The following is a 22,423-nucleotide window of genomic DNA, read 5'->3' on the forward strand; positions in this document are numbered from 1 at the left end:
GGGAAGGCAGTCTAGAAATGCAATAAATAAATAAATAAATAAATTTAGGGATAGAGCCCGAGGACAGCAAGATTTGGGGAGGGACCTCAAGGGAATTCACCCGATAAAGTAGCCACTTTCTCCATTGGAACCGAATTCTGTAGTATGGAGATCAGTTGTAATTCCAGGAGATCTCCAGATCTCACCTGGAGGTTGGCAATCTTACTAGCGGATGCATTAATTCTGGTTTAAGTTTTCAAGGCATGCTTGCAACACACGTTTTGGGAATCACTGTAATTAGCCTTTTTAAACTTGGTGAACTATACTTCCAAATAAACGTGGACGAAACATGAAAGCTCATCATTCCAAATTCTATTACCACTATGTTTCGGTAGAGGCTTCCACCTTTGAAAATCAGGTTTCTTATTGCAGAGGGTAATTTATGTAAATGAATGCCACTAAAAGATCTGAAAAACTTTGGGAGTGCACCTGACACATAATAAGGAGCAACGTAAGTAAATAGTAATAGTACATGTGAATATGGGACATGTAACCCTCTCTTTGTTCAACAGGCTTTACTTCCAAGAAGTGTGTATCATCATTCCCAGGCTACAAACCATCCAATGACACTTTCTGGAGAAGAATTCACTTTGGACTCCGTGGAACTTACTTCTGAGTAAACATCCATAAGGTCAGGCTGTAAGCGAATATTCTTTTGAGGATTTCCATTTAAGAGGGGGGCGAATAGGTCCTGTGGTTCCCTGTCCATTTGTACAGCCCCCAGCCACAGGGTCTTTGGGCTGCATGATAAAAACTAATTATAATAATATAATTAAGGACAATCTTTCTACTATTGAGGCAAAAAAGGCACCAGTTGCCAAGTTTCATGCATGCTTATTAGTCTTGCTTGTTCCCGAAATGCAATTAAAAAAATAAATCCCTGAAATAAGCGCATAGATGGAGACAAGAGGGGGGGAGTGTGTTTGAGTTTAAAAAGGAGCAAATTAAAGCAAAGAGGGGAAAAAAAAACCAGACTGGAGCCACCAAGTTCAAATGCATTATGGCATTAGAATTTCTATAAAGTTCAGAGGTTTTGGATTTCTGTGTTCTGGGACTGCCCATTAAATAACCCTAAAAGACAACAGATCCAACTTCATAAAGGAGCTATAATGGGGGAAGGGAGGTGAATTGGCCCGAAACCTGCTCGCCAGATCCAATCTCTAATTAGAATCTTGTGTCTACTCTCAAGTCTTTTCTAAAGCATTCCGTGTCTGTTTAATATTTAACATATGGGGGGGGGGGGGTGAACAGAGTTCTGTTGGTGTGCCAGTTATATTACAATCAGATATTGTTTAGTTAAGATGCAGAATAAAAAGAAAAGGAAAAGGCCAATTTTCTTCTTACATGAAACTTTAAAAAGGAAAAAAAAAGGCACGCTGGGGCGCGGGGAGCGGGCACGGAGGTATGCCTCCAAAAGAGGCATGCATTGTATGGGAAAAGAAAAGGAAGAGAGTTCAAACAGCAATTGATCTTTATCTCATGGGGGAGGGGGGCTTGGGGGTGAGGAGGAAGGATAGTTTGCAAAGAAAGGGTTGAGTGGATTGAGCAAAGAAAGGGTTAAAGGCGGGGAGAATGGGGAGGGGGGAGAGGAGGGAATGTTGCCTGTCCCTTTAAGGTTCCTGCCGCACTGAGAGAATTGCAGGGATAATACGATTGGGGCGGCAGGATCACTTACTTCTGACGTTCCAAAGCCTGGGGGAGTTGGCTAGAGATTGTTTCCCTTTGATAAGGTCCTGGCAACTTAGTAACAACTCAAGAGGCAAAAAAAAAAAATGCTGTATTTCTCCAAGTCTAAAAGCTTCGGTATAAAACACACACAAAAAGAAAAGGCCCTCAAGGGCCGAGGGGGGGCATTCGCCTCCCCAAGCCCCCGCTTGCAGGCGGCACGTAGCGCGGGCGCCTCGCCTAACGTACCCAAGCCGTGAGAACCGAGCCTTTTTTTATTTTGTTTTTAAAGGGAGAAGGTGTTGCAGGAAAGCCTCTTATCTCCCTTGCAGGACCGTCCTCTCGGTTGTTCACTTTGATGTGCGCAGTTAAACCCACAGCTCAGTGTTTGTTGGAATAGCCCGGAGGACTTTTGGTGCGCGGAATGACTGCTTGAAACAGGACCTGAGTTGAAAGCAGGGGGGCGGGTGGGGGGTCAGGAGAAGGGGGGGAGGGATCAGGGCTTTTGATTTTTTTTCCTCCCCCCTCCCCTTTTCGGTTCAAGAAGAAGGGGGCAGCGAAGGCAGGAGCGGATCGCGCTGAACTCTCTCCGCTGATACGTTTCGGCTCTTCGCGGATACATCGCGTCCTAGCCCCCCCCCTTAAAAAAAAAACTCTCACGGATGCTATTGCGAAGCATGAGTTGGAAGATGAACATTTAACGGGAGGGGGGGGTCGGTGCAACGCTGAGGATTACTTTTCTCCTTTTCGGCAGGACCGGATTGGGGGGGCTGTTTTAAGGAAGGGCCGCGCGCCCCTCTTGCGGAGGGGGGCCGGGGGGAGAAAAGGAAAAAAGCCCCCCCCCCGAAGTCCTGGATCGATGGTAAGTTGGGAAAGAATGCCCGTGATCCCCGCGCTGCCTCTCCTCCCCCCCTCCCCCGCCGCTCCCGGGTCGCTTTGATGTGCTCTTGGCTGGGGCTTTGAAGTTGTGGGGGAAAGCTATTTCTGGGCGAGTTGCGAGCGAGCAGGGGCCGGGAAGGAGATAGAGCCGCGGTCCTGAGCAGGGGGCTAGTGGCAGCCGCAGCGCCGAGGTTTTGAGAGGGGGCGAGCTGGCGGAGGGGCAGGGTCCTCTGCACACCGCCCCCCCCCCAACCACTCGCCCCGGTAAAGTGGGATGGATTTTTCCCCCCTGCTTTCATTCTTTTGGGATCGTTTTGTATGGGTAAGGCTGGGAGTTAGAAATCGAGGATGCTGGGGGGAGGGGGGTTGCTTGTAGGTGGGGTGTCGTGAGGATGCGTTGTGTGGCCCCCCCCCCTCTACGATCAGCACCCCTTCCTTTAGAGTTCACACTCTAAAGAAAAAGAGTCCAGTAGCACCTTTAAGACTAACCAATTTTATTGTAGCATAAGAGGCGCTGCATGCTTTCTTAAGCGTCAGTGGCTACACGGGTCCTGAAGGCAGCGACCGACTCAGGACTTCTCTGCCCCCCCATTCCTCTTCTTGGTTCTTAAGACCCCCCCCCCTTCAGTCAGTCGTCATTTCTGGAGATTTTGCTTTTAAACCCCCCCCCCCAAGGATTGGTGCTGCATGGACTACAGTTTCTTCTTCTTTTAATTAATTTGATTTTTTAAGCCTTTTTTCCTGGTCTTTTTTTTTGGTGGGGGGTGTTGCCTGTTCCGAAGTGGGGGGAGTGACTGAGGACATAAACCCCGCTTGGAATGCTTGCTCCAATCCCAGGTAGTCTGCAAGAAAAGGAGCAGGGCTTTCTTCCTGTCCCCCCCTTTCCAAAAATAGCTTTTGAAACCCCAACTTGGGAGTAGGTGGGGGTGATAATAAATACAGCGGATCTTTTAAGTGTGTGGATATCTCTCTGGGATGGTGTGGGAGGTGTTCGCATAGATGGAGGAGGCCAGGGATTGACTCGTTCTTCTGATTTTGGTTTTGAACTCTTTGCACGTTTTGTAAGCTCGCTTTTTATTGGATGGATGCTGGTTTTTATTGAAAAGCCAAGGTGTAGAAAGCCAGTGTTCTGCTGTGCAGCCTTGAGAAGGGTGTGGGAAAGAAGCGCAGAACTTCTTCTCGAGCTTTTGCTTGATTCACCTTCATGAAAGGACCTAACAGTGTAAAAATAGGATGGATAGATCCAAGGGGTGGAAGGGGGGAAAAATGCCAGTCACTTGCTTTCCAATATTTTGACAATGTGGATGTCTTTTAACATCAATTAATCAACTTAATCAACTCCAAGGCATCTATATGAGGGCTGTGAGTTCAGTAAAGAGGCAGGCCAACTGTGGTCAAGATTTCTCTGAAACACTTTCTCAGCATGCAGTTTCGAAGCGGCATCTAGCCTTGTACATAGAAGAGTTTTCTGGTGATCATAATCTAAATGTTAAGGAGTTGAAGGGTTTTTTGAGGGGGGGGGGGGAGAAATGGAAACCAGATGCTGAGGAAAGCATGTTTGGTTCTTTGCCTTGAGTTATCTACCGAAGGGAGGGAGGAAGGCAAAAAAAGAGGCATTTTTGGTGCAATGTAAGGGATTCAGCATTGTTCCTGAGACTTCTCAGATGTTATCATCAGTAGGAGGGAAACGTTGAAGAGGGATTTTTCCCTTCGCATGTTTTGATTTTATAGGCAGTGCAATAATTAAGAGTTCGCTTTTTTGTTTCCAGCTTTCTCTACCCCCCCCCCCGCCTTCCACACCAAAGTTAAAAGTGTGCCCAGAGTTCACTCTTTCTCTTTGAAACACATATCTGATACTTTTGATTAGCGCTGCAGATAGCTGCGGTTGCCTCTTTATTTTAATGTGAAGAGTTGAAAAGCCTGTTTACTTTTTGTCTTTGAAGTTGGGTGGATCTGGTTTTGATTAGATCAATACCCCCCTCCTTTTTTTTTTTCCAAGAGAGAAGACTCAGAGGATCCCCTGCTGACTTGAGAAAGAAAAGCGAGAGGCACGCAGATTGCGGAGGAACTTGAAAAGAAAAGCCAGAGCAGAAGGAACTCCAGGAACCATGAGCAGCGCTGCCTTGCTGACTCACCTTCCAGACCCCAGCGGCAGCTTCAGGGAGGATGCCCCCCGCCCCCCTGTGCCAGGGGAAGAGGGTGAGGCACCATGCCACCTGCCTGCCAGCTTGTTTGTCGTGAAAAACCAAAGCTTCAAGGCCATGTCAGTTTCTTCCACCCCAAGGAGGAACGAGGACGGCCTAGGGGAACCCGAAGGCAGCGCCTCTCCAGACTCCCCTCTCACCCGATGGACCAAATCCTTGCATTCCTTACTGGGAGATCAAGATGGTGCCTATCTCTTTCGGACCTTCCTGGAAAGGGAAAAATGTGTGGATACTTTAGACTTCTGGTTTGCTTGCAACGGCTTCAGGCAGATGGACCTTAAGGATACCAAAACTGTAAGAGTCGCCAAAGCTATATACAAAAGGTACATTGAGAACAACAGCATTGTCTCCAAACAGCTCAAGCCTGCCACGAAGACCTACATAAGGGATACTCTCAAGAAGCAGCAGATAGATTCTATAATGTTTGATCAGGCGCAGACGGAGATTCAGACTGTGATGAAGGAAAACGCATACCAGATGTTCTTAACTTCTGATGTATACCTTGAATATGTAAGGAGTGGGGGGGAAAATCCTGCGTATATTAACAGCAATGGACTGGGGAGCTTGAAAGTGGACTGTGGCTATCTCCCTACGTTGAATGAAGAAGAGGAATGGAGCTGTGCAGATTTTAAACACAAACTTCTGCCCTCTGTACTTGGATTGTCCAGTAAGACGTTGAGGGCTACAGCAAGCGTCCGAGCAACGGAGACTGTGGAGAATGGGTTCAGGTAAGAATACCTGTTTTGGGAATGGCTTTTAGATTTGGTTTACTCCTTGGGCTTACAGGGTAAGAGATTTGTGTACATGAAGAGTAGATCTAGCAAAAAAACTTGGCCAAACTTTTTAAAAACAAACCCTGCTGTTTTATCTCTGGCTCGGGGGAAGGGCTGTTTCCCCTCCTATTAAAGAATTGTGGTTCTTAAAGCTCTTTCAGACATCAAAAAAGAACTTCAAAGTGACTCTTGTTCTTTGAGACATGCGTTAATTGTTACCACTTTAAACCACATTAAGAGGGACTGGGAAGAGCACCATCTAGGCATGCGAATGAGTAATGAAATACTAGTTTGCCAACTTCATCTCCAGCCAGTGTTGAAATATGTGGCTTGCATGTAGAAAATGGGAAGCAATTATGTGATGAGGGAGCCAGAGAATCCATGCTGTGATAACCTGTTTGACTTAAGGAAATGATATGTATGGGGCATGTTTTTGTCTGGGGCTTGGCACCCCTACCTTTAAGTTTCAGGCACAGGCAAGTGGCAGGGGCAGTACTTTACCCACTGGTGTGTGCCTTCCAGATTCAATGAGACTGTTGTGTTCGCCCATGTGCTTGGCCACACCAGTAGAGGGTTCCAAGCTGTTTCTGGTACAGATGGACAAGAGTGAATATAAAGAGTCCTTCACAAAAATGCCAACATCATATTCACTCTCTCTTCCTCATGGTATAATGTTCTGACATCTTATTCTTCCCCCCCTCCCTTTCCCCTTTATAAAAGACCTGCTGTCTCCCTCTGTTGTGTGTATTCTGTCTTGCTCTGGGAGTTTCTTTCTCAATCTGGTAAGTGTTTGACATCTGGTTTACAGGAATTTTTGTGAGTGTTTCTGTGATTCATGGACATCAAAGGGCTTCAGGCATCTCTGCTGTTTTCAGCTTGTTTCGATGATGGTCTGCCTCTAAGAGGAGGGTTCTTGCATTGCATTTGATGTGTTTCTTGTATGCCCTTCAGAGGAGCGGCAATACTTGTGAAGGGTGTTTGTGCTTGTGGTCTCTTCCAGCGATGGAGCTGGCAAAACAGCTGGTTCTGATTTGGCTTTCACTCACCCCAGTGCAAATCTGGAGGGGCTCCAGCTATCTCACAGGACTTCTTCCAGTTTGTTACCTGTGCAAATGAGATCATGTGTTACCTGTTGGTTAAATCTCTATGGTGACAGAGGCTCCATAAAGCATCTTCTAGCATCTCAATACTTTTCCTAGACAAAGGCAAGTTGCTATATTTCTAGCCCTAACAAATCCTTTTCCCCTAAAGGTCATAGATCCAGAGGAGTTAGCTGTGTTAGTCTGTAGTTGCGAAATAATAAAGAGTCCATGCATCTGACGAAGAGAGCTGTGGTTCCCGAAAGCTTGTGCTACAATAAAGCTGGTTAGACTTAAAGGTGCTACTGGACTCTTTACTATTTTGCCTAAAGGGCTCCAAGTGTTGTCACCTATACATATGTCTGACATCTCTGTTCTGCTGTTCTCCAGGATTTAAACAATCTTTCCTTCTCATTCTCATCCCCTCCCCTCCATGATAAGGCAGGAGACAGCAGTTCACTTTCTGATTTTAATACTGAAATAATGAGTTTTAATGTTTTGCCCACTTTGCTGTTTCCAAAGTAGAGCCAAGGAAAATAGACTCATTCTAAGGGAGCTTCACTCGAACCTGTAGACACCCACCCAGGGCATTCTTTTGATCCACAATATTAATAGCCCTTTAATGAGGACAGTGTTCAGAACTTCCACATGAAGCAAATATGCGGCTTACCTCACCCTGTTTTCCAAAGAGTTGCTTTTTTTTTTTTGCTTTGATCCTCCGCACGTGTCTTGTAGCATTAGCAAAAAAAAAAGTTGGCCTTGACTCTGAATTGCAATTCCATCTGTGCCTTGGCCTCATTGTGTAGTCTTTGGCCAAGGCAGCACAGCTCAGCCTCAGCTCGAAAATGGGAATAGCGTCTCCCAAGGGGGCTGTGGGTGTGTCCTCAAGAACCATTGTTAAGTCCTTCGTCGCCAGTTAGAAGTGCTGTGTACATGAAAGTAACTTTTGGATCAAGAGCTCATGTTTACGTCGCCCAAAGGCACTAGCCGAGAAGAGATTTCCCAGGCGAAAGGATGTCAACTTCGCTTTTCCTTTCCTTTCAGTATTTTTCAGTTTGGGCTTGGATTCATATTATATGGTTGCTGATGCTAGACGATGACATTCTAAGTGCCTTCCTTCTACCTTGGCTATGGTTCAAAGCATCTCTTCTCTCCATTGCCCCTAACATGTCATCTTCTCAGAGAGGACGAGGCTGCTTTCTGTTCCTAGGCTGCAGATCAAATCCAAAGTTAGTCCTGTCACGTTTTTACTTTTTCTGACAGCCCCTTCCCACTCCAGTGTGGCTACAAGGTCTGTATGTGTATTTGTGTGTAATATATATAAACATGTTTGTTTTTGATGGCTCCTGAGCAGGGCTTTTTTCCTGGGAAAAGAGGTGGTGGAACTCGAGACCGCACAATGACGTCACTTTGGGTCAGCTGGAACAAGGGGGGAGTTTTTTAAAAGTTTAAATTCCCCTCAAGGAAAATGGTCACATGGCCGGTGGCCCCGCCCCCTGATCTCCAGACAGAGGGGAGTTTAGATTGCCCTCCACGTGGAGGGCAATCTAAACTCCCCTCTGTCTGGAGATCAGGGGGCGGGGCCACCGGCCATGTGACCATTTTTAAGAGGTGCCAGAACTCCGTTCACGTTCCTGCTGAAAAAAAGCCCTTCTCCTGAGGCGAGGCATAGACTTCACCATTGGTTTAGGGACCTGTCCTCTCTCGCTATTACTTTTTAACGCTGTACAATAATTATTTCTGTAGATTGAAGCCGTTCCTTTGACTTTTTAGTTCTTTTGAGGGACCTGAAGAGGAACTGAAAGTCCAATGACATTGGATTCTGAATAGATCACCCACAAGTTCATGTGTACATAAGTGCCAGCTTTCTAATAGTCAACAAGATGGACTTCTAAATAAGCTGAGGCTAGCAGGTGGCCCTCTGCTGACTCAAAGTGTTTCCCCTTGGAGCTGATTTTGTGAAGTTGCTAAAATCCAGTTCTGTTCATTTTTTAATCCTGTTGTGGTGGACAAAACCAAAGGAGAATGTACCTTCTAGCCTCTCTGAAAAGAAGTAGGAGGCCAGCTTTGCTTTTAAACATTGTCAGCATGAAACATTCACTAGGCACGTGTTCAGTAGTATCTATAAGTTCCACTGTCGTTTCCTTAAACTGAATAACTTTCTGGATGTAACTTGGCTAAAAAAGGTTTCTACTAATTTCTGCATTCAACTTGTTTCAACACGCCCCCCCCCCTTACCCCGTGAAGCAAGACTCAGTTGGGTATTTAGTCGTCTCCAGGTAGTCTCCGTGACACTCAGGTCTGCTGGTCTGTAAAGCTGGGGGCTATTCATGGAGGGAAACAATTGAAAAACAGATTCTCTATTTGTGCTGTCTGTTACCCAAGATGCCCTGGACAGATTCTTTCATCTCCTTCTGTGATACAGAGCTACTACCTAACATGTCATGTGGACTTAGATACTTGCCACTTCTCCATTTTCAGAAACACAGGGCATTTTTCTCGAAGCTGGGGAACAACCATTACCCGGCAGCTGAAAGCATTTTTCACATTGAGACTGAAGACTTGTTGTTGTTTTTAGTGTGTGTGTGTGTGTGTGTGTGTGTGTGTGTGTGCAGAAATTTATATCAGACCTCTGCTTTGCACAGGAATTTAAACTCCTTGAAGGCAAACTTGATAGCATCTGGCTACAATTAAATCGTAGTGTGGTCAACTTTTTTTTTTTTAAAGAAAACCCTAACTTTATGAAAACATCCCTAATTGGTTTACTTAATGTAAGTGGAGGGTTTGCTATACAGATCTGTCTCAACAAGGCAAACTTAGCTTCTCTCTCCCCTTTCTCTCATTTTATGCCATGAGGATAGGTAGATCTTTCTCTCCATCCAGTTGGCCCAAGTTCTGAAACCATTGTTTTTCTCCGTAACATCTTGGGTTTGAGTTTTATGTGGACTAGTTTTGGGGTCTATGTTAAATATATTGCGCTTGGGTCAGACAAAACCTTACTCCTGACGGACTTTAGGAGCGAAGGCTTTGATGGCCTCCCCAACAGCTACCGAAGGACTTTTCCTTACACTCCCTCAGGGATGCAGTGTAAGCACAACAAAACCGTTATTGCTACCTTGGCATGATAAACGCGAGAGCTTTGCAAGCACTTTAAAAGGCAGGCTTGTCAGGATCCACTTAATCAGCAGGGTTGGTTCTGGACAGATGGCGAGCATCTTGAAACCAGACACTTTGCAACAATACGCCTAACGGGCCTGGGTTTCGTTAAAGCAGGACATGGAATGGTTTCGGGGAGAGTCGTAAAAAGTAAAGACTTCAGTCTTCTCTGCTCCCACAACCCCAGCACCAAAAACAGCGTCCTAAAGAATGTCATTGGGGCTTGCCAAATGTGCGTGCTTCATCCAGAGGGCTAGCGGCATCGCTTGTTTAGGTCCAAAATTTGGATTCCCCTCCCCCTCCTTTCTTTCCTAGTGGTGGAGCTATGCTTTCAATTGGAAACATGTGGGGTCGATCTGTCTTTTAGATCTGAGTTCTTTCTTCTCATACTCTTTTTTTGCTATCTCCAGTCTCTCTCTCTCCCCCCCCCCTTTCAAACGTCTTGATCTTCCTACTGAAATATCTTTGTGTGCTTTGGGAAAGTATGTGATCCCAGCTGCACTTAAATACCTGATTCTCTTGCAGCACGGCCGCCTGCAAAGGTCAGCTTGAGACGGAGGCCTAGAACTTCAGTCATGCTGTTTGCCGTCATAACTTGAAGAGGGGCTGTCTGTCTGTGTGTCTCCCTCCCATCTCTCACCCCCCCCCCAACCCCTTTCTTTGCTTAAGCCTTCACAAGGGCTCATGTTTTCCCCCCTGCCCGTGAAACGGAGGAATGCAACACAGCAGGGGAGTTAAGGGGAGGGTGGAAGGACTTGTTGTTTGAGAGAAAGCTGAGCAAAGACTACTGAAGAGGTCGAAAGTGGGTAACCGGGGCAAATGGAGACAAAGCGACTAGAATACTGGTAGAAGGGGAAGGGCTGCTTTTCATTAAGACCGCCAAACTGCTCACTTAAATCAACCCTTGCCTCCTCCAGCCTCCACAAGTGGCTTGGGGTTTTTAAAAGCCTCTCTTTAATGGTTTGTCCTCAAACAAAAAAACTTTAAGATGATGCCCCCCTCCGCTCCCAGCCGATGCCTCCCAAGTCGCTGCCGAGTAACTCTTCGTTTTAAACTCCAGTGCATCTCGATTAAAAATGAACTTTAGAGCCAGGTGGATCTGGATCGCCAAATCCACGCCTCTTCAAAATGTGGGATGTTGCCCAGCTCTGTTTTTTCTGTTGTGGAATGTCGTGCAAGTGGGGGGTGTATTTGTGTTTGAAAAGAAGGGGTGCCCCCCTGATCTCCTGCAGAGCGGGCATCTGGGACAAGGGGCGAGTGGGTTAAAAAGAGGACCATCTGGCTGACGTGGCTCGGATTCAGTGTAGGCTGAGCGTGTGAACTGAAAGATGTTGATGCTGTGTGGAAATGAGAACTTTTAAGATTTTCAGCGACAAGGAGCTCTGATAGGCCTGCAGACGTTTGTAATTTGAATCCTGAACTCTGTCTTGCCCTTAGGGCGTAATGGCAGGATAGAGACTGCAGAGTTCTACCTTTGTTTCTTCCCCTCTTTTGTGTTGCTGTATTGGAGCCGCATAAGATAACAAAAGGAAGGAATGGGTGACTGACCCAACTTGGTAGAGATATAAATCTGAACGTTTATTTTGTAGCCCCCCCCCAAAAGTATGCTTTCGAGTACATTACTTCTGAATTGGTCCAGAGAACATCTTGTTGGCACCAATGAACATATTGGGTTATACTTTTTTTTTTGCCATACCCTTTTAAACATAATGCCTATCGATCAACTTTGAGACGTGCTAGATTCTCCAAGAGGCCAAACGCTTGTGTCATTTTGACATGCTTAGAACTTCTTAGAGAATGGCTTGCTCCGAAAGCCATTTCTTGAATTCGTGGCTGAGATTGAATTCTGGGGCATTTCAGTTAGTCCCACAGCTCATTTGTTAGCAGACTTGGCATTTTTCATTTCTCTGCAGAAGTAAATGCACATAGGATGGGCCGAAATGGGAAGAGAGGCCTTAGGGTGAATAGGAAAGACACTAACTTCGTTTAAAAAGTTAAGTAATGGAGCAAGCTAGTAAGGAAATCTAGAGAGTTTTTTTTTTCTTTGAGATCAGAACACCGGAGCCTGCTTTGGTATGTTTCAGGTATATGCTGTCCTACCACGCAGAAACAGATTGCTGCAAAGCATTTATATCCTAAATTAAGTTCTTCTAAAAATGTACCAGTCTATCAAAACAGTTGACTTGTTTGGCTTAAAACGGCAAATGTTCTCAGCAAGTCCCCATGTGAACACTAAAAACTTTAAAGGTGTTGATATTGGAGGGGCATTGCATGACAGCTTTCTCTCCGCCACATTGAGACCTTTGTAATCTTTGAGACCCACGTTGGAGAGTAAAGCTTGTGTGCGAGTAGAACAGGCATCTCTGCCTCCCCATGTGCCTTGTTAAGACTTCTAAAGGCTTATTTTTATCCTTGATGGTGCAGGCAGGATCTGTGGTGCCAAAGCATGTTGAATCTCCCAGGCTTGTGTGGGTCTTACCATGAGCCAATTGCACAGAACTCAGTGGAGTGGGGAGAAAGACATGTTCTGAGTCAGGCCTCCTAAAGTTGCAGTGGATGGTGCCATTAGGATATTAACATGGGATTGCTCGTGAAGTTATTTGGAATAATTATGGAACAAGCAATGTGTGGAGAACTTAGGCTGTGATCCTAGACACGTTTACATCCAAGAGAGTTCCAATGTGATTGATACGGCAGACTTCCAAGAACTATGGTTGTTGTGGGTTTTCCGGGCTGTATTGCCGTGGTCTTGGCATTGTAGTTCCTGACGTTTCGCCAGCAGCTGTGGCTGGCATCTTCAGAGGTGTAGCACCAAAAGACAGAGATCTCTCAGTGTCACACCTCTGAAGATGCCAGCCACAGCTGCTGGCGAAACGTCAGGAACTACAATGCCAAGACCACGGAAAACCCACAACAACCATCGTTCTCCGGCTGTGAAAGCCTTCGACAATACTTCCAAGAACTGTTTGTTCTTGTATAACTATCTCATTACTATTTGCTCTTTCAGTGTATCTGTGTTCCGAGTTCCGAGAATAACTGGGCACCCCGATTCTTCCATGTCTGTAGGTCTTTCAAGAGGAACGATCCTGTTAACCCTTACCATGTGAACTCTGGTTATGTCTTTGCTCCAACCACTAGTGCAAATGACAGTGAAATATCTAGCGATGCTTTGACGGATGACTCCATGTCAATGACAGACAGCAGTGTGTAAGTATAACCTTTGATGAATTTGAGAAAAATATATATTGTGTGTATGAGAGAGAGATGAACATTGGGCTACTTCTGGTTGAATTAGAGGCCAATTAAAATTTTGGTATCATGTCATACTCCTGATAGGCTTTTAACAACTTTACAAACTTCTTTGGAGAAATGGTCAAGATCAGAGAGGAATTTGCTGATTGTTTAATGGTGATTTTGGCTGCCCCATTCCTTGACTTCACTTGAGAGGCAAAAGGAAATTCTTGTAAACATTCCTGTTAATCTGGCCTCTAACCCATGGAATGTCTCCACAATCTCATCCTTTCATCCACAATCTCGCCCCAGCCTTTGTTTTTGAGACTAGGTGTACTTTTATTATCTCATTAACGGTCATAAAAAAAAGAGATTGCTTCCTTCAGGAAGTGCTTTCAGAGGTTACCGGTAGAGGTTACCAATAACTAGCAGGCTCTTCACGTCAGACTTATCTGGCTTCCTTCTTCAAGGAGGACTCCATAGAATAGGATTATGAGTATTTTGTGACTCCGGAAGCAGAATAGCGAGGACGAATGATCTTGCGACGCAATCCCGGTCTTTTGAGGATATGGCAATGAGGAATTCTTTAACTGGCCCTAGGCAGACTTTAGTGCAACCACTGGCAAATGGGACTGTACCATTGGTTCCTTCCCTTTCTTTCTTCCCCTCTCCCCCTATTTCTGTCCAGCTTTGCTTCCTCTTCTTGGGTGGCAGAAAATGAAGGATATTTGGGAATGAAGCACAAAGCACTCCGGGAGAGAGCCCTCCCTTTTTACAACACAAGAAGTTTTTTGGGGGGGGGAGGGGGGAGTACTTATTTCACATAACCATACCCACTTTGGGTTATATCTTTCAGTGTAAGAACTTTGACTTTGGAAATCTGTCCCCCTTATCGCCACATACTTTTGAGGAGGGGGCCTGCTAGTCTGAACAGACATCACTGAATAATATATACTCTTGAAAAAGTCCCTGGATGCAAACTTTGTGCAAATTTTCAACTATCTCCCTCCTCGCTATATATTTAAATGTATAGATGTGGACTTTTTGAGTTGGTCTTATGGAAAAGCAAATCCTGAGCCCGCCTCTCCCCCCCTCCCCGCCAGTCCCTGCCTTCTCTTATTGAACAATATTAGCCTTAAATTAAAGATCTGCTTCACTATTCCTCTTGGCGAGCTGTGGTTTGTATGTGATCATATTCAACCGAGCATTCATTGGGTTAGTCATTTCTGGACCAACGTTGGGTCACCGGGGACTCGGCGGGTTGGGATTATACCCTCTTCACAGCAATGCCAATTGTAGGGCCTTATACAGATGAGAGCACTGAGTGAGAAATAAAGTGCATGCTGGATGAAAAGCTTAACTGAATCGCTTTCAGCCTATTGTTAGTCTAGGGGAGCTTAGAGGGGATAAGAGGGTAGCAGGCCGCTTTGAAATTTACTCAAACAAGTGAATAGCAGCTCCCCATAAAGCCCCTCATGAAAGGAGCCTGGCTGTTTTTTCCTGCCGTAACAATAGCCGGCAAGGCCGCGAGGAGCAAGGGGAAGCTTGCCTGATTAAACTGCTGGGAGCTTCAGGATGGGGGTGAGAAGAGAGGCGTGATCTCCATGGGACCCCCGAATGGTGTTATGGCTACAGAGAGCAGCCCCACCGATACTCTGGTTCCTGCTGCAAATGGATTCAGAATGCCGCCCCCCCCCCCAGGAAATGTTTAAATTTTCCTGCAGTCTGGAAGGAAGAAAAACTTAAAGACTATTTAGGGGCAGGTGTGCGAGAGTGTGTGTGTGCGCGCGAGTGTGTGTGTGTGTGTGTGTGTGTGTGTGAGCCCTGAAATCAAAGCATGCTGATTGGCTTCAACAGCTGTTGTCCGTTGCAGGGATACCAGCGTGTTGCCAAAGATGTTTTTGTGTTTTGAATTTCCTCCCCTCTATGGGCGCATGAAAGGGAAAGGAGAAAAAGACCTTGCTTTGGCGCAAGTCCTGTGGGTGGGGAGAAGAGGGGAATTAGCCGGTGCTGCCTTTGGTGCCGGAGTCTGGTGTTGTGTGATCCTTTCCTGCCGTGTGTTGGTGTAAATTGTGCAGCTTTGAGAGTGTAGAAGGGCTCCAGAGGGGAAGCCCTGAGCCTGTCTTAAGTGGCCTTCCAAACCAGGTGTGTTTTGGTTTGTGTGTTGACATGCGCCCAGAAAACTAATGCACGGGTCTTTTCTGAATTTAAGTTTAACCCCAAGGATGTTTTGTTTGTTTTAATCTCTCCTTTTGGTGTTGACACAAAAGCACTAGGCAAATCACATTTCCATTTCTTGATTGGAGGGAAGGAGAGAGAAACCAAAGTGGAGGGTGGGGGGGAAACTCTTTTTATTATTTGGTTATATCTTATTTATGGATTTACTTTGGACACAAGGGAATACTGCTGCTGAGCGAACTTCAAATATTACCTTATCTTACAAACCAGGCTTTTGATGTTGGCGAGATCAGAGGCTCGTTTTCAGAGCCATTGCGAAATGAAGATGGGAGTGGATGCATATGTGCCTGAGTCTGATATTTCAAAAGAAGGACTGGAACTGCATTCAGGTTAGGTCAGGCACATCGAAGTCAAAAGGCTAAGATAATTGGCTGAGCTTAAATGGCAGCTGACTGCAAGGAAGACTTCAAAACCAGTGTTTCCCCAGAAACCGATTGGCTTAGCTCTAGACTGGCGAGCAAAAATGTTTATAATTAAACTGTGCAACCCGTTGCTTAAAACTGTGCAGAACTACTTCAGCTCAGAGTTGCATTTAAAAATCTCTATGCCCCCCCTCCTCAAAAAACCAGGGGATTTAGCACAGATGTTTCTACTGGGGAAAAGAGGGGGTTACTTGAGACTGTCCTTTTAAAGCTGGTCCTAAATTGAAATAGACAGACTGTAATAAATTGTGCCTCGGTTGTAGATAACTATTTTATGAAGCAAGTTCGTCACGATCCCTTCTATTTTTATATGGAAAATTCAAGGTGGCAAAAACTTAGCTAAGGCCCCTTGTTATTCTAGCATTTCAACCAGAAATAACTGTCTATTGTTCTCTTCCCTGTAGCATACTTGGGCTGAAATCCTAAGAACAGTTTCCTTGGAGTAAAGCCCATGGAATAAAATGGGCCTTACTTCTGAGTTGGCCTGAGTTGTTAATCTCTTTCTCTCCCCTTGTTGGTTTTAAAATCCTAATCCTGCATGCATATCTTTTCTGAATTAGTGTGCTGTGAGTTATTTTCCTCCCAAAGTTCCCTTATTTTTAAATATTCTATGCCCAGCGTTTGGAAAGCGCGCTCAGATCCTCATTAGAAGGCCTCGTTCAGTTTCTCAGGGTTGTTAAATAATGCCACCCCCCTATTGAAATGAGATTCCCCAGCCTTTCTATTTAATTTTAATTAACATCTTCTTCCAAGATAGCTGATGTTTAAGCGAGCCAATTAAAAGGACACCCTCATTTATCCAAATTACTGGGGTAGGGAGTTTTCAAAACGTTTGGGACGATCGGAAGGCTCGATGAATGGGAGAGAGATGCGGCATGGATTTGTGGAGATGGAACTGCTGTGTGGGGACTCCTCCTGAATTCACATTGCGCAAGATTCTGTTAGAGGGGTTTCTTACGTGGCTCCGTGTCACGAGCGAGGTGCTTGCCACAAAATAAAGCAAAGTGAGCAAATAAGCAATTGTTATGGACCAAGATGTTGCTGTTTTTCTTCTTCTTCTTCTTCTTGCTTTTGGCAGCTGTCTTCCATGTATCTAGAAAAATAATTTGAAAGCCTCCAATAAATGGAAGAGCATGAAACTTCCTTGCCCTTCATGGCTCGTTGGCCTCCCTCCAGGTCTCCACTTGCCCTGAAGATGCCTTGTGTAGGACAGACCCATTGGCTGGTGTAACTTTCCATCACCCACCTGAACTGTGGCAGCTCTCCACTGCCTCACTTGGAAAGTTTTTCTTAGCTTTGCTGCTTGAGAACTTCGAGCTGGACTGGCCAAAGATTTGAGACCTTCATAGAGCGCTGCACTCTAACAATGAGATAGTGGCCTCCTTATGGCCCCTGCCATTCATCACTTACCCATACCATTCTTCTTGGGACCATGCCCATAGCAACCCCCCCAAACCCTCCCACTTCCATCCTGCAAATTTGCTCACACTCATCTTGCATCACTTTTGAATCTGCTATACCTTTCACGCACCCCTCTGTTCTCCTCCCCCTTCTCAAGCTTTAGCTGTAAACCTCTTGAGCCACAGACTTCCTTTTTGGCCTGTGTCTTCATGTATACACTGGCTCTGTATGCATTTTTTACATACTGGGCAGAACTTGACCGTGGCATATGTGATGTAATTTGAACAGGAAGCATTTGGTAAAACCGAGTCTTTCCCTTTGGCACAAGGGGTCATTTCTCTATTTGGCACCAGGGGTCATTTTGTAGAAAAATAGCTGGAGGAACTCATTAGCATAACTCATTAGCACAACTCATTAGCATATGCCACACCCCTTGACATCGCCAGAAGTGTGTCATTAGCAGAACTGATTTGCATATGCCACACCCCCTGACATCACCTAACCTGGCTGTTTTGGACCCAATCTTGGCCATTCAGGGCCGAAATTGGTCCCAAAATGGTAAAAAGGGTCTGAAAATGGCCGAAAAGGGGCCCAAAATGGTCAGGATCAGGCCGCTGCTGAGTGGGAGAGTGATCCACCACCAGTCAGAGGCTCGATCCGGGCTGCTTCGTCCCCAATCCAGGCTGAAACGGGCCCAAAATGGCCAAGAGTCAAGTAGGCGGGGCCACCTGACCTATGAACTCTTTGGGGAACTGCTGGAACTGCGTTCTGGCACGTTCCCCCTCAAAATGAGCCCTGCTTGACACTGATGTGGGACACTTAATAGATGTGTGCTGCTCTTTCTCCCAGGATCCAGAGCTAGTAAGGTGCTTGCGCTTTCAGAGGGGCACACTTGGCATCTCCCTCTCCCACAAGTAATTCCGTTTCAGCATCTAGCTGGTGTTCCTGCATTGGTCATTGGGAGTTTGAGGCGTCCCCCATTATCTCTCAAGAGTTAAGTCCGGTGAATGTTCTACCTGCACGAGAGCGCTTCCTTTGAACCCTCAGCTCCATGTAACTCAAGGAGCCGAATCAGAGTAAAGAGGTGGTTCTGCAAAACCATGGCCAAAAGCAGAAATATTCATCAGCCTCCCTAACCTTCTCCCCTCTGCTCAAAGCAAACCAGCCCGAATGGACCACGAGCGAAGAATGGCAGGTGTTGTGCCTGCAGAGCAAAGGCTGGGGCAAGAGCAACACGCTGTACTTTGCAAAAGCAAACCTTGGATCTGGGTCGAACTTGGGGTTAAGGAATCCCCTCCCGGTAAAAGATGGCGATCAGTCAAAGTCTTAAGTGTAAGCAAAGATCCTCTGGAAAGGAATTTGGAGTGCAGTTCTATGTCTTCCAGCAGAGCGTCTCTTGTTCTGCCAGGCCCAGATGCCCTGGAGGAAATTGGAAGGAAGCCCAAAAATGAGTCGGAGCGGGCCTTTGCCGCAGCCCAGTAGCTCGCTGGCTGCTACAGAATCTGAAGAAATCCAAAATGGGACAGACAGCTTTCTAGTGTCCTTTTCAAAAGGAGCGGGAGGAAGGCAAACAGTGTAAGGGATTTGTGGCTGCTCTTTCCTGCACTCAACTGTGATAGAAGCCCTGCAGTCTCCAGCCCTGAAACTTGAATGGGATCGCTTCCCACAGAGCCATGCGATAAGAACGTCCTCCTTGCTCAGACTTGTCCATGGCCTGATACCATGTTTTATCCTGTTCTTGAAGGCTCAAGGCAGGTGAAATTACACAAATACAAAAGATGCTTAAACGACTACCCTTGCTACCGCAAACACCGGCTCAAATTAAAGAGAAGAGAGCAAACGAAACTTTGTCATGCGTTGGAAGGAACCCTAGCCAGTGACTCGGCTGTATCTCTCACGAGCAAGCAGGCATTCCCCTTCTCGCCAAATGTAGTACATGGATGATAATGCTGCATAGGTTCTTCAGGGGCAAATCATTGAGAAACATTCCAACTGCAGTCTTAATACTGGAGGCAGTCTTTTATGCACCCGAAGAGACTGGGGCTCCTTCAATTAAAAGCTCATTGATAGTACTTAGATTGAAGTTAAACTGAGAGTGATTCTGCACACGTTGGATAATGCACTTCCAATCCTCTTTATATAGATCATTTGGAACGGATTTTTTTGTGTGCGGAACAAAAAATCCACCTCAAACGATTGATAAAGTGCATTGAAAGTGCATTATCCAATGTGTGCAGAATCAGCCTGAGATTGGGCAGGAACTCAATTTGTAGCCTCGATTGCACTCACCTCTCAGTCCTCCCACCTCCAGTTTCCCTTTTTCTGTAAAACTTGATTCACAACTTCCGGGCTTGGTCAAGCTCAAATTTGCTGTAATGCCTGAATGCGAAAGTCTCTGAAAATTACACTGATGAGGTTACCTTATACGGAGTCGGACCATTGGTCTATCAAGGTTAGTATTGGCTACCTTGACTTGCAGCAGCTCTGCAAGGTCTTTGACACCGTCTACATGAGCTTTTTAGCTGAAAACGTTGGGTATTTATTTATTGATTGATTGGATTTTTAGCCCTCCCTCCCCGCAAGCAGGCTCAGGGCGGGTCACAATCATAAATAAGATACAGTAAGTAAAACCAATAAAATAACATCTCATGGATATCCACATTCCAAGTGGGACAACTTTCCCCCTTTCCCTGCCCACCATACACAAGGGAAGAAAAGGGTGGAGGTGTGGGTTGGTGAACCTCTAGCTCTTCAAGCATGGGGAGGCAGATGGATTGTATGCTCCCCCCCACTGACAGGAGACCGGCAGGGAGGCTAATTAGATGGATCCAGTGCTGGCCTCAACCATATGCCTGGCGGAACATCTCTGTCTTACAGGCCCGCAGAAAAGATACAAGATCTTGGTGGGCTGAAGTGTCTTCCAACAGAGAGTTCCACCAGGTTGGGGCCAGGACAGAAAATGCCCTGGCCCTGGTCGAGGCCAGCTGAGCCACCCTGGGGCCAGGGACCACCAGTAGGTGTTTACTTGCAGATCTAAGAGTTCTCCGAGGTACATATGTGGAGAGGCAGTCCCTCAGGTATGCTGGTCCCAGTCCATTTATTGAATATATGATATTCTGCATTCAAAACAGCTGCTGTACCCCTGAGCCGCTGTCCTGCATGGGGTTTTATTTCTCACAAACTGGGATTCTGACACTTGATTTAATCCCAGTGTCGTGACCTCATTTGGGGAGATTAAATTCCAGTTTGCTGAGGCCCTTGCATTCAGACTTCACGGAAAACCCAATCTTGTCCAAATCAGGACATTTTGCCTCAAGCTCCATGCGAGGAAAAAGGTGGGAGGAGGAGGTGGGAGGAGAGTGTGCCCAATGCTACAACAAGCTGCGTTTGTGCCCATTCTCAGTTTAATGGCAAATTGTCACAATATCTGAGTGTGGCCGCTCAGTAGCTTACAGATCGGGCCAGATTGGGCCGCTGTGGAGCTCATAAAACTGCCTTATACAGATCCTCATGTTTATCAAGATTAGTGTTATTTTCTCTGACTGGCCATGGATCTCCAAGTTCTCAGGCAAATGCCTTTCACATCACAGGTAATGTGATGTGATCTCCTTTTAACCGGAGATGCCAGGGACTGGACCTGGAGCTGTATGCATGACAAACAGATTCTTTACCAGTTTGGTACAGTGGTTAAGAGCGGCAGGACTCTAATCTGGAGACCCAGGTTTGATTCCCCATTCCTCTGCTTGAAGCCAGCTGGGTGACTTTGGGTCAATCTCCACTCTTTCAGAGCTCTCTCTGTGGCCAATGTGAGTATTGGTCCACCCGTGTCCCTCCCTCGGTTGCCGTGTTACGTATTAGCTGAAGATTCCAGACTCCAGAGAATCCCATGTGATGATTCTTTTTGGGTGTTTTGTCACTTCTTTGAAAGAGGGGAAAAGACAGTCGGCAATGGAACTGTTTTGTTGGTGGTGGTGTGAGATTCCAGATAGAATTCTGAGAGTTCGGAATGCAGTGCCAGATTTAAAAGCCCCACAGGCCACAATAAGTCAGTAAAGAAACCTCAAGTCCGTGTTGCAGTGGGTGAGTGAGCAATGACTAGGGGGTGGTTGTTGTTTTTTTCCCTTGCCCTTCTCACCCAGAAAACCCACAACTGGTGATTTGGATGGGTCATGCAGCTTGGATGCAGCCCAGGACACGCTCATTGTCTTGCTGCTTGGAAAACCTCCAGTTCCCCGTCATACAGCCACTCATTTTTACAGATATATCGGGAACAAAAGTTTTGTCCCTGCGAAAGGATTGCTGCCTTTCCTGAGAGGAGGGCATAAAATATATTAAAAGTAGACAAATATCAAATTATCCATTGGGAAGTATCCAGTTTTGTTAGAATATCTAGTCATGTAAAACCACCTAAGTGACAGTGACCAGCTGATAACAGGCAGTGTAAGGACCAAAGGAGTGAGTTACATCCTTAAAGCAGAAAGAGAGCTGCTATAGTACAGTGGTTAAGTGAATCGGCTGCGAATCAGCACTCTGCTGGTTCGAATCCCACTACTGCCATGAGCTCAGTAGGTGGCCTTGGGTAAGCCACTCCTTTATTGTGGAGATAATAACAACACTAACTTGTTCACCACTCTGGGGAGGCACCACTCTGGGGGAGGCACTATAAGTGCAGTTGTTGTTGTTATAATGTACTTTAAGCATAGCGAACTTGGTATCTGTGTCTACTGCCACATTCTACAGCTTTTCGACTTTCCCATGGTCTTTGGGGACATAGGCAGCTCTGACATGTCTAGAAGAATGGTATATAAGTGCAGTGATGATGATGATGATGGTAGCAGGTGGGGGGACAAAAGCCACAGCTCCTGCCAACTATTTATTTGGGGAATAGGTTCCTGATGTGGTTTCAAGTTGGCGCCATTCCTCGGGCAGGAATAAAGACGAGAAGGAAAAGCTTTAATCGCAAATGTTGTGATCCTTGTAATAGCCGAGTAAGATCTTTGGTAGTTCAATAAGAATGCCTTCTTGCAGAGCTTAGATCTGGTTTATTTCAATCTTTATACCCTGCTTTCTCTCCAGTGGAGACCTAAAGCATTGTTACATCATTCCCCTCCTCCCAGCAACCACTCTGGGAGGTGAGTTAGGCTGAGAAAGATTGATGTGCCCGCAGTCATCAAGTGAGCTTCTATGACACAGTAGGGATTTGAAGCCAGGTTTGCCAGAGCCTAGCCTGGCACTGACTGCTACGCCATGTGGGCTCTTTATATGGGGCTTGGGCTGTGGGGACGCTTTCTTGCTTGTGTAAGGCTCCCGCATGTACATGATCACGTTTTCCATTC

The 22,423-nt window shown here is 46.0% G+C and overlaps 1 protein-coding gene across 1 annotated transcript in view; it reads left to right on the forward strand.

The window, feature by feature from the left end:
- The first annotated feature begins 2,239 nt into the window (after positions 1-2,239).
- The window catches only part of AXIN2 (axin 2), a 47,041-nt gene continuing 26,857 nt past the window's right edge, over positions 2,240-22,423 (forward strand). Inside the window, exons 1-3 of the mRNA XM_054978593.1 lie at positions 2,240-2,566; positions 4,583-5,515; positions 12,862-13,002. Coding sequence (XP_054834568.1) covers positions 4,692-5,515; positions 12,862-13,002 — 965 coding nt within the window. The 5' untranslated portion in view covers positions 2,240-2,566; positions 4,583-4,691. The remainder of the gene's footprint in view (positions 2,567-4,582; positions 5,516-12,861; positions 13,003-22,423) is intronic.

The sequence above is a fragment of the Eublepharis macularius genome, chromosome 4 (assembly GCF_028583425.1).
Source record: "Eublepharis macularius isolate TG4126 chromosome 4, MPM_Emac_v1.0, whole genome shotgun sequence".
Classification (NCBI taxonomy): Eukaryota; Metazoa; Chordata; class Lepidosauria; order Squamata; family Eublepharidae; genus Eublepharis; species Eublepharis macularius.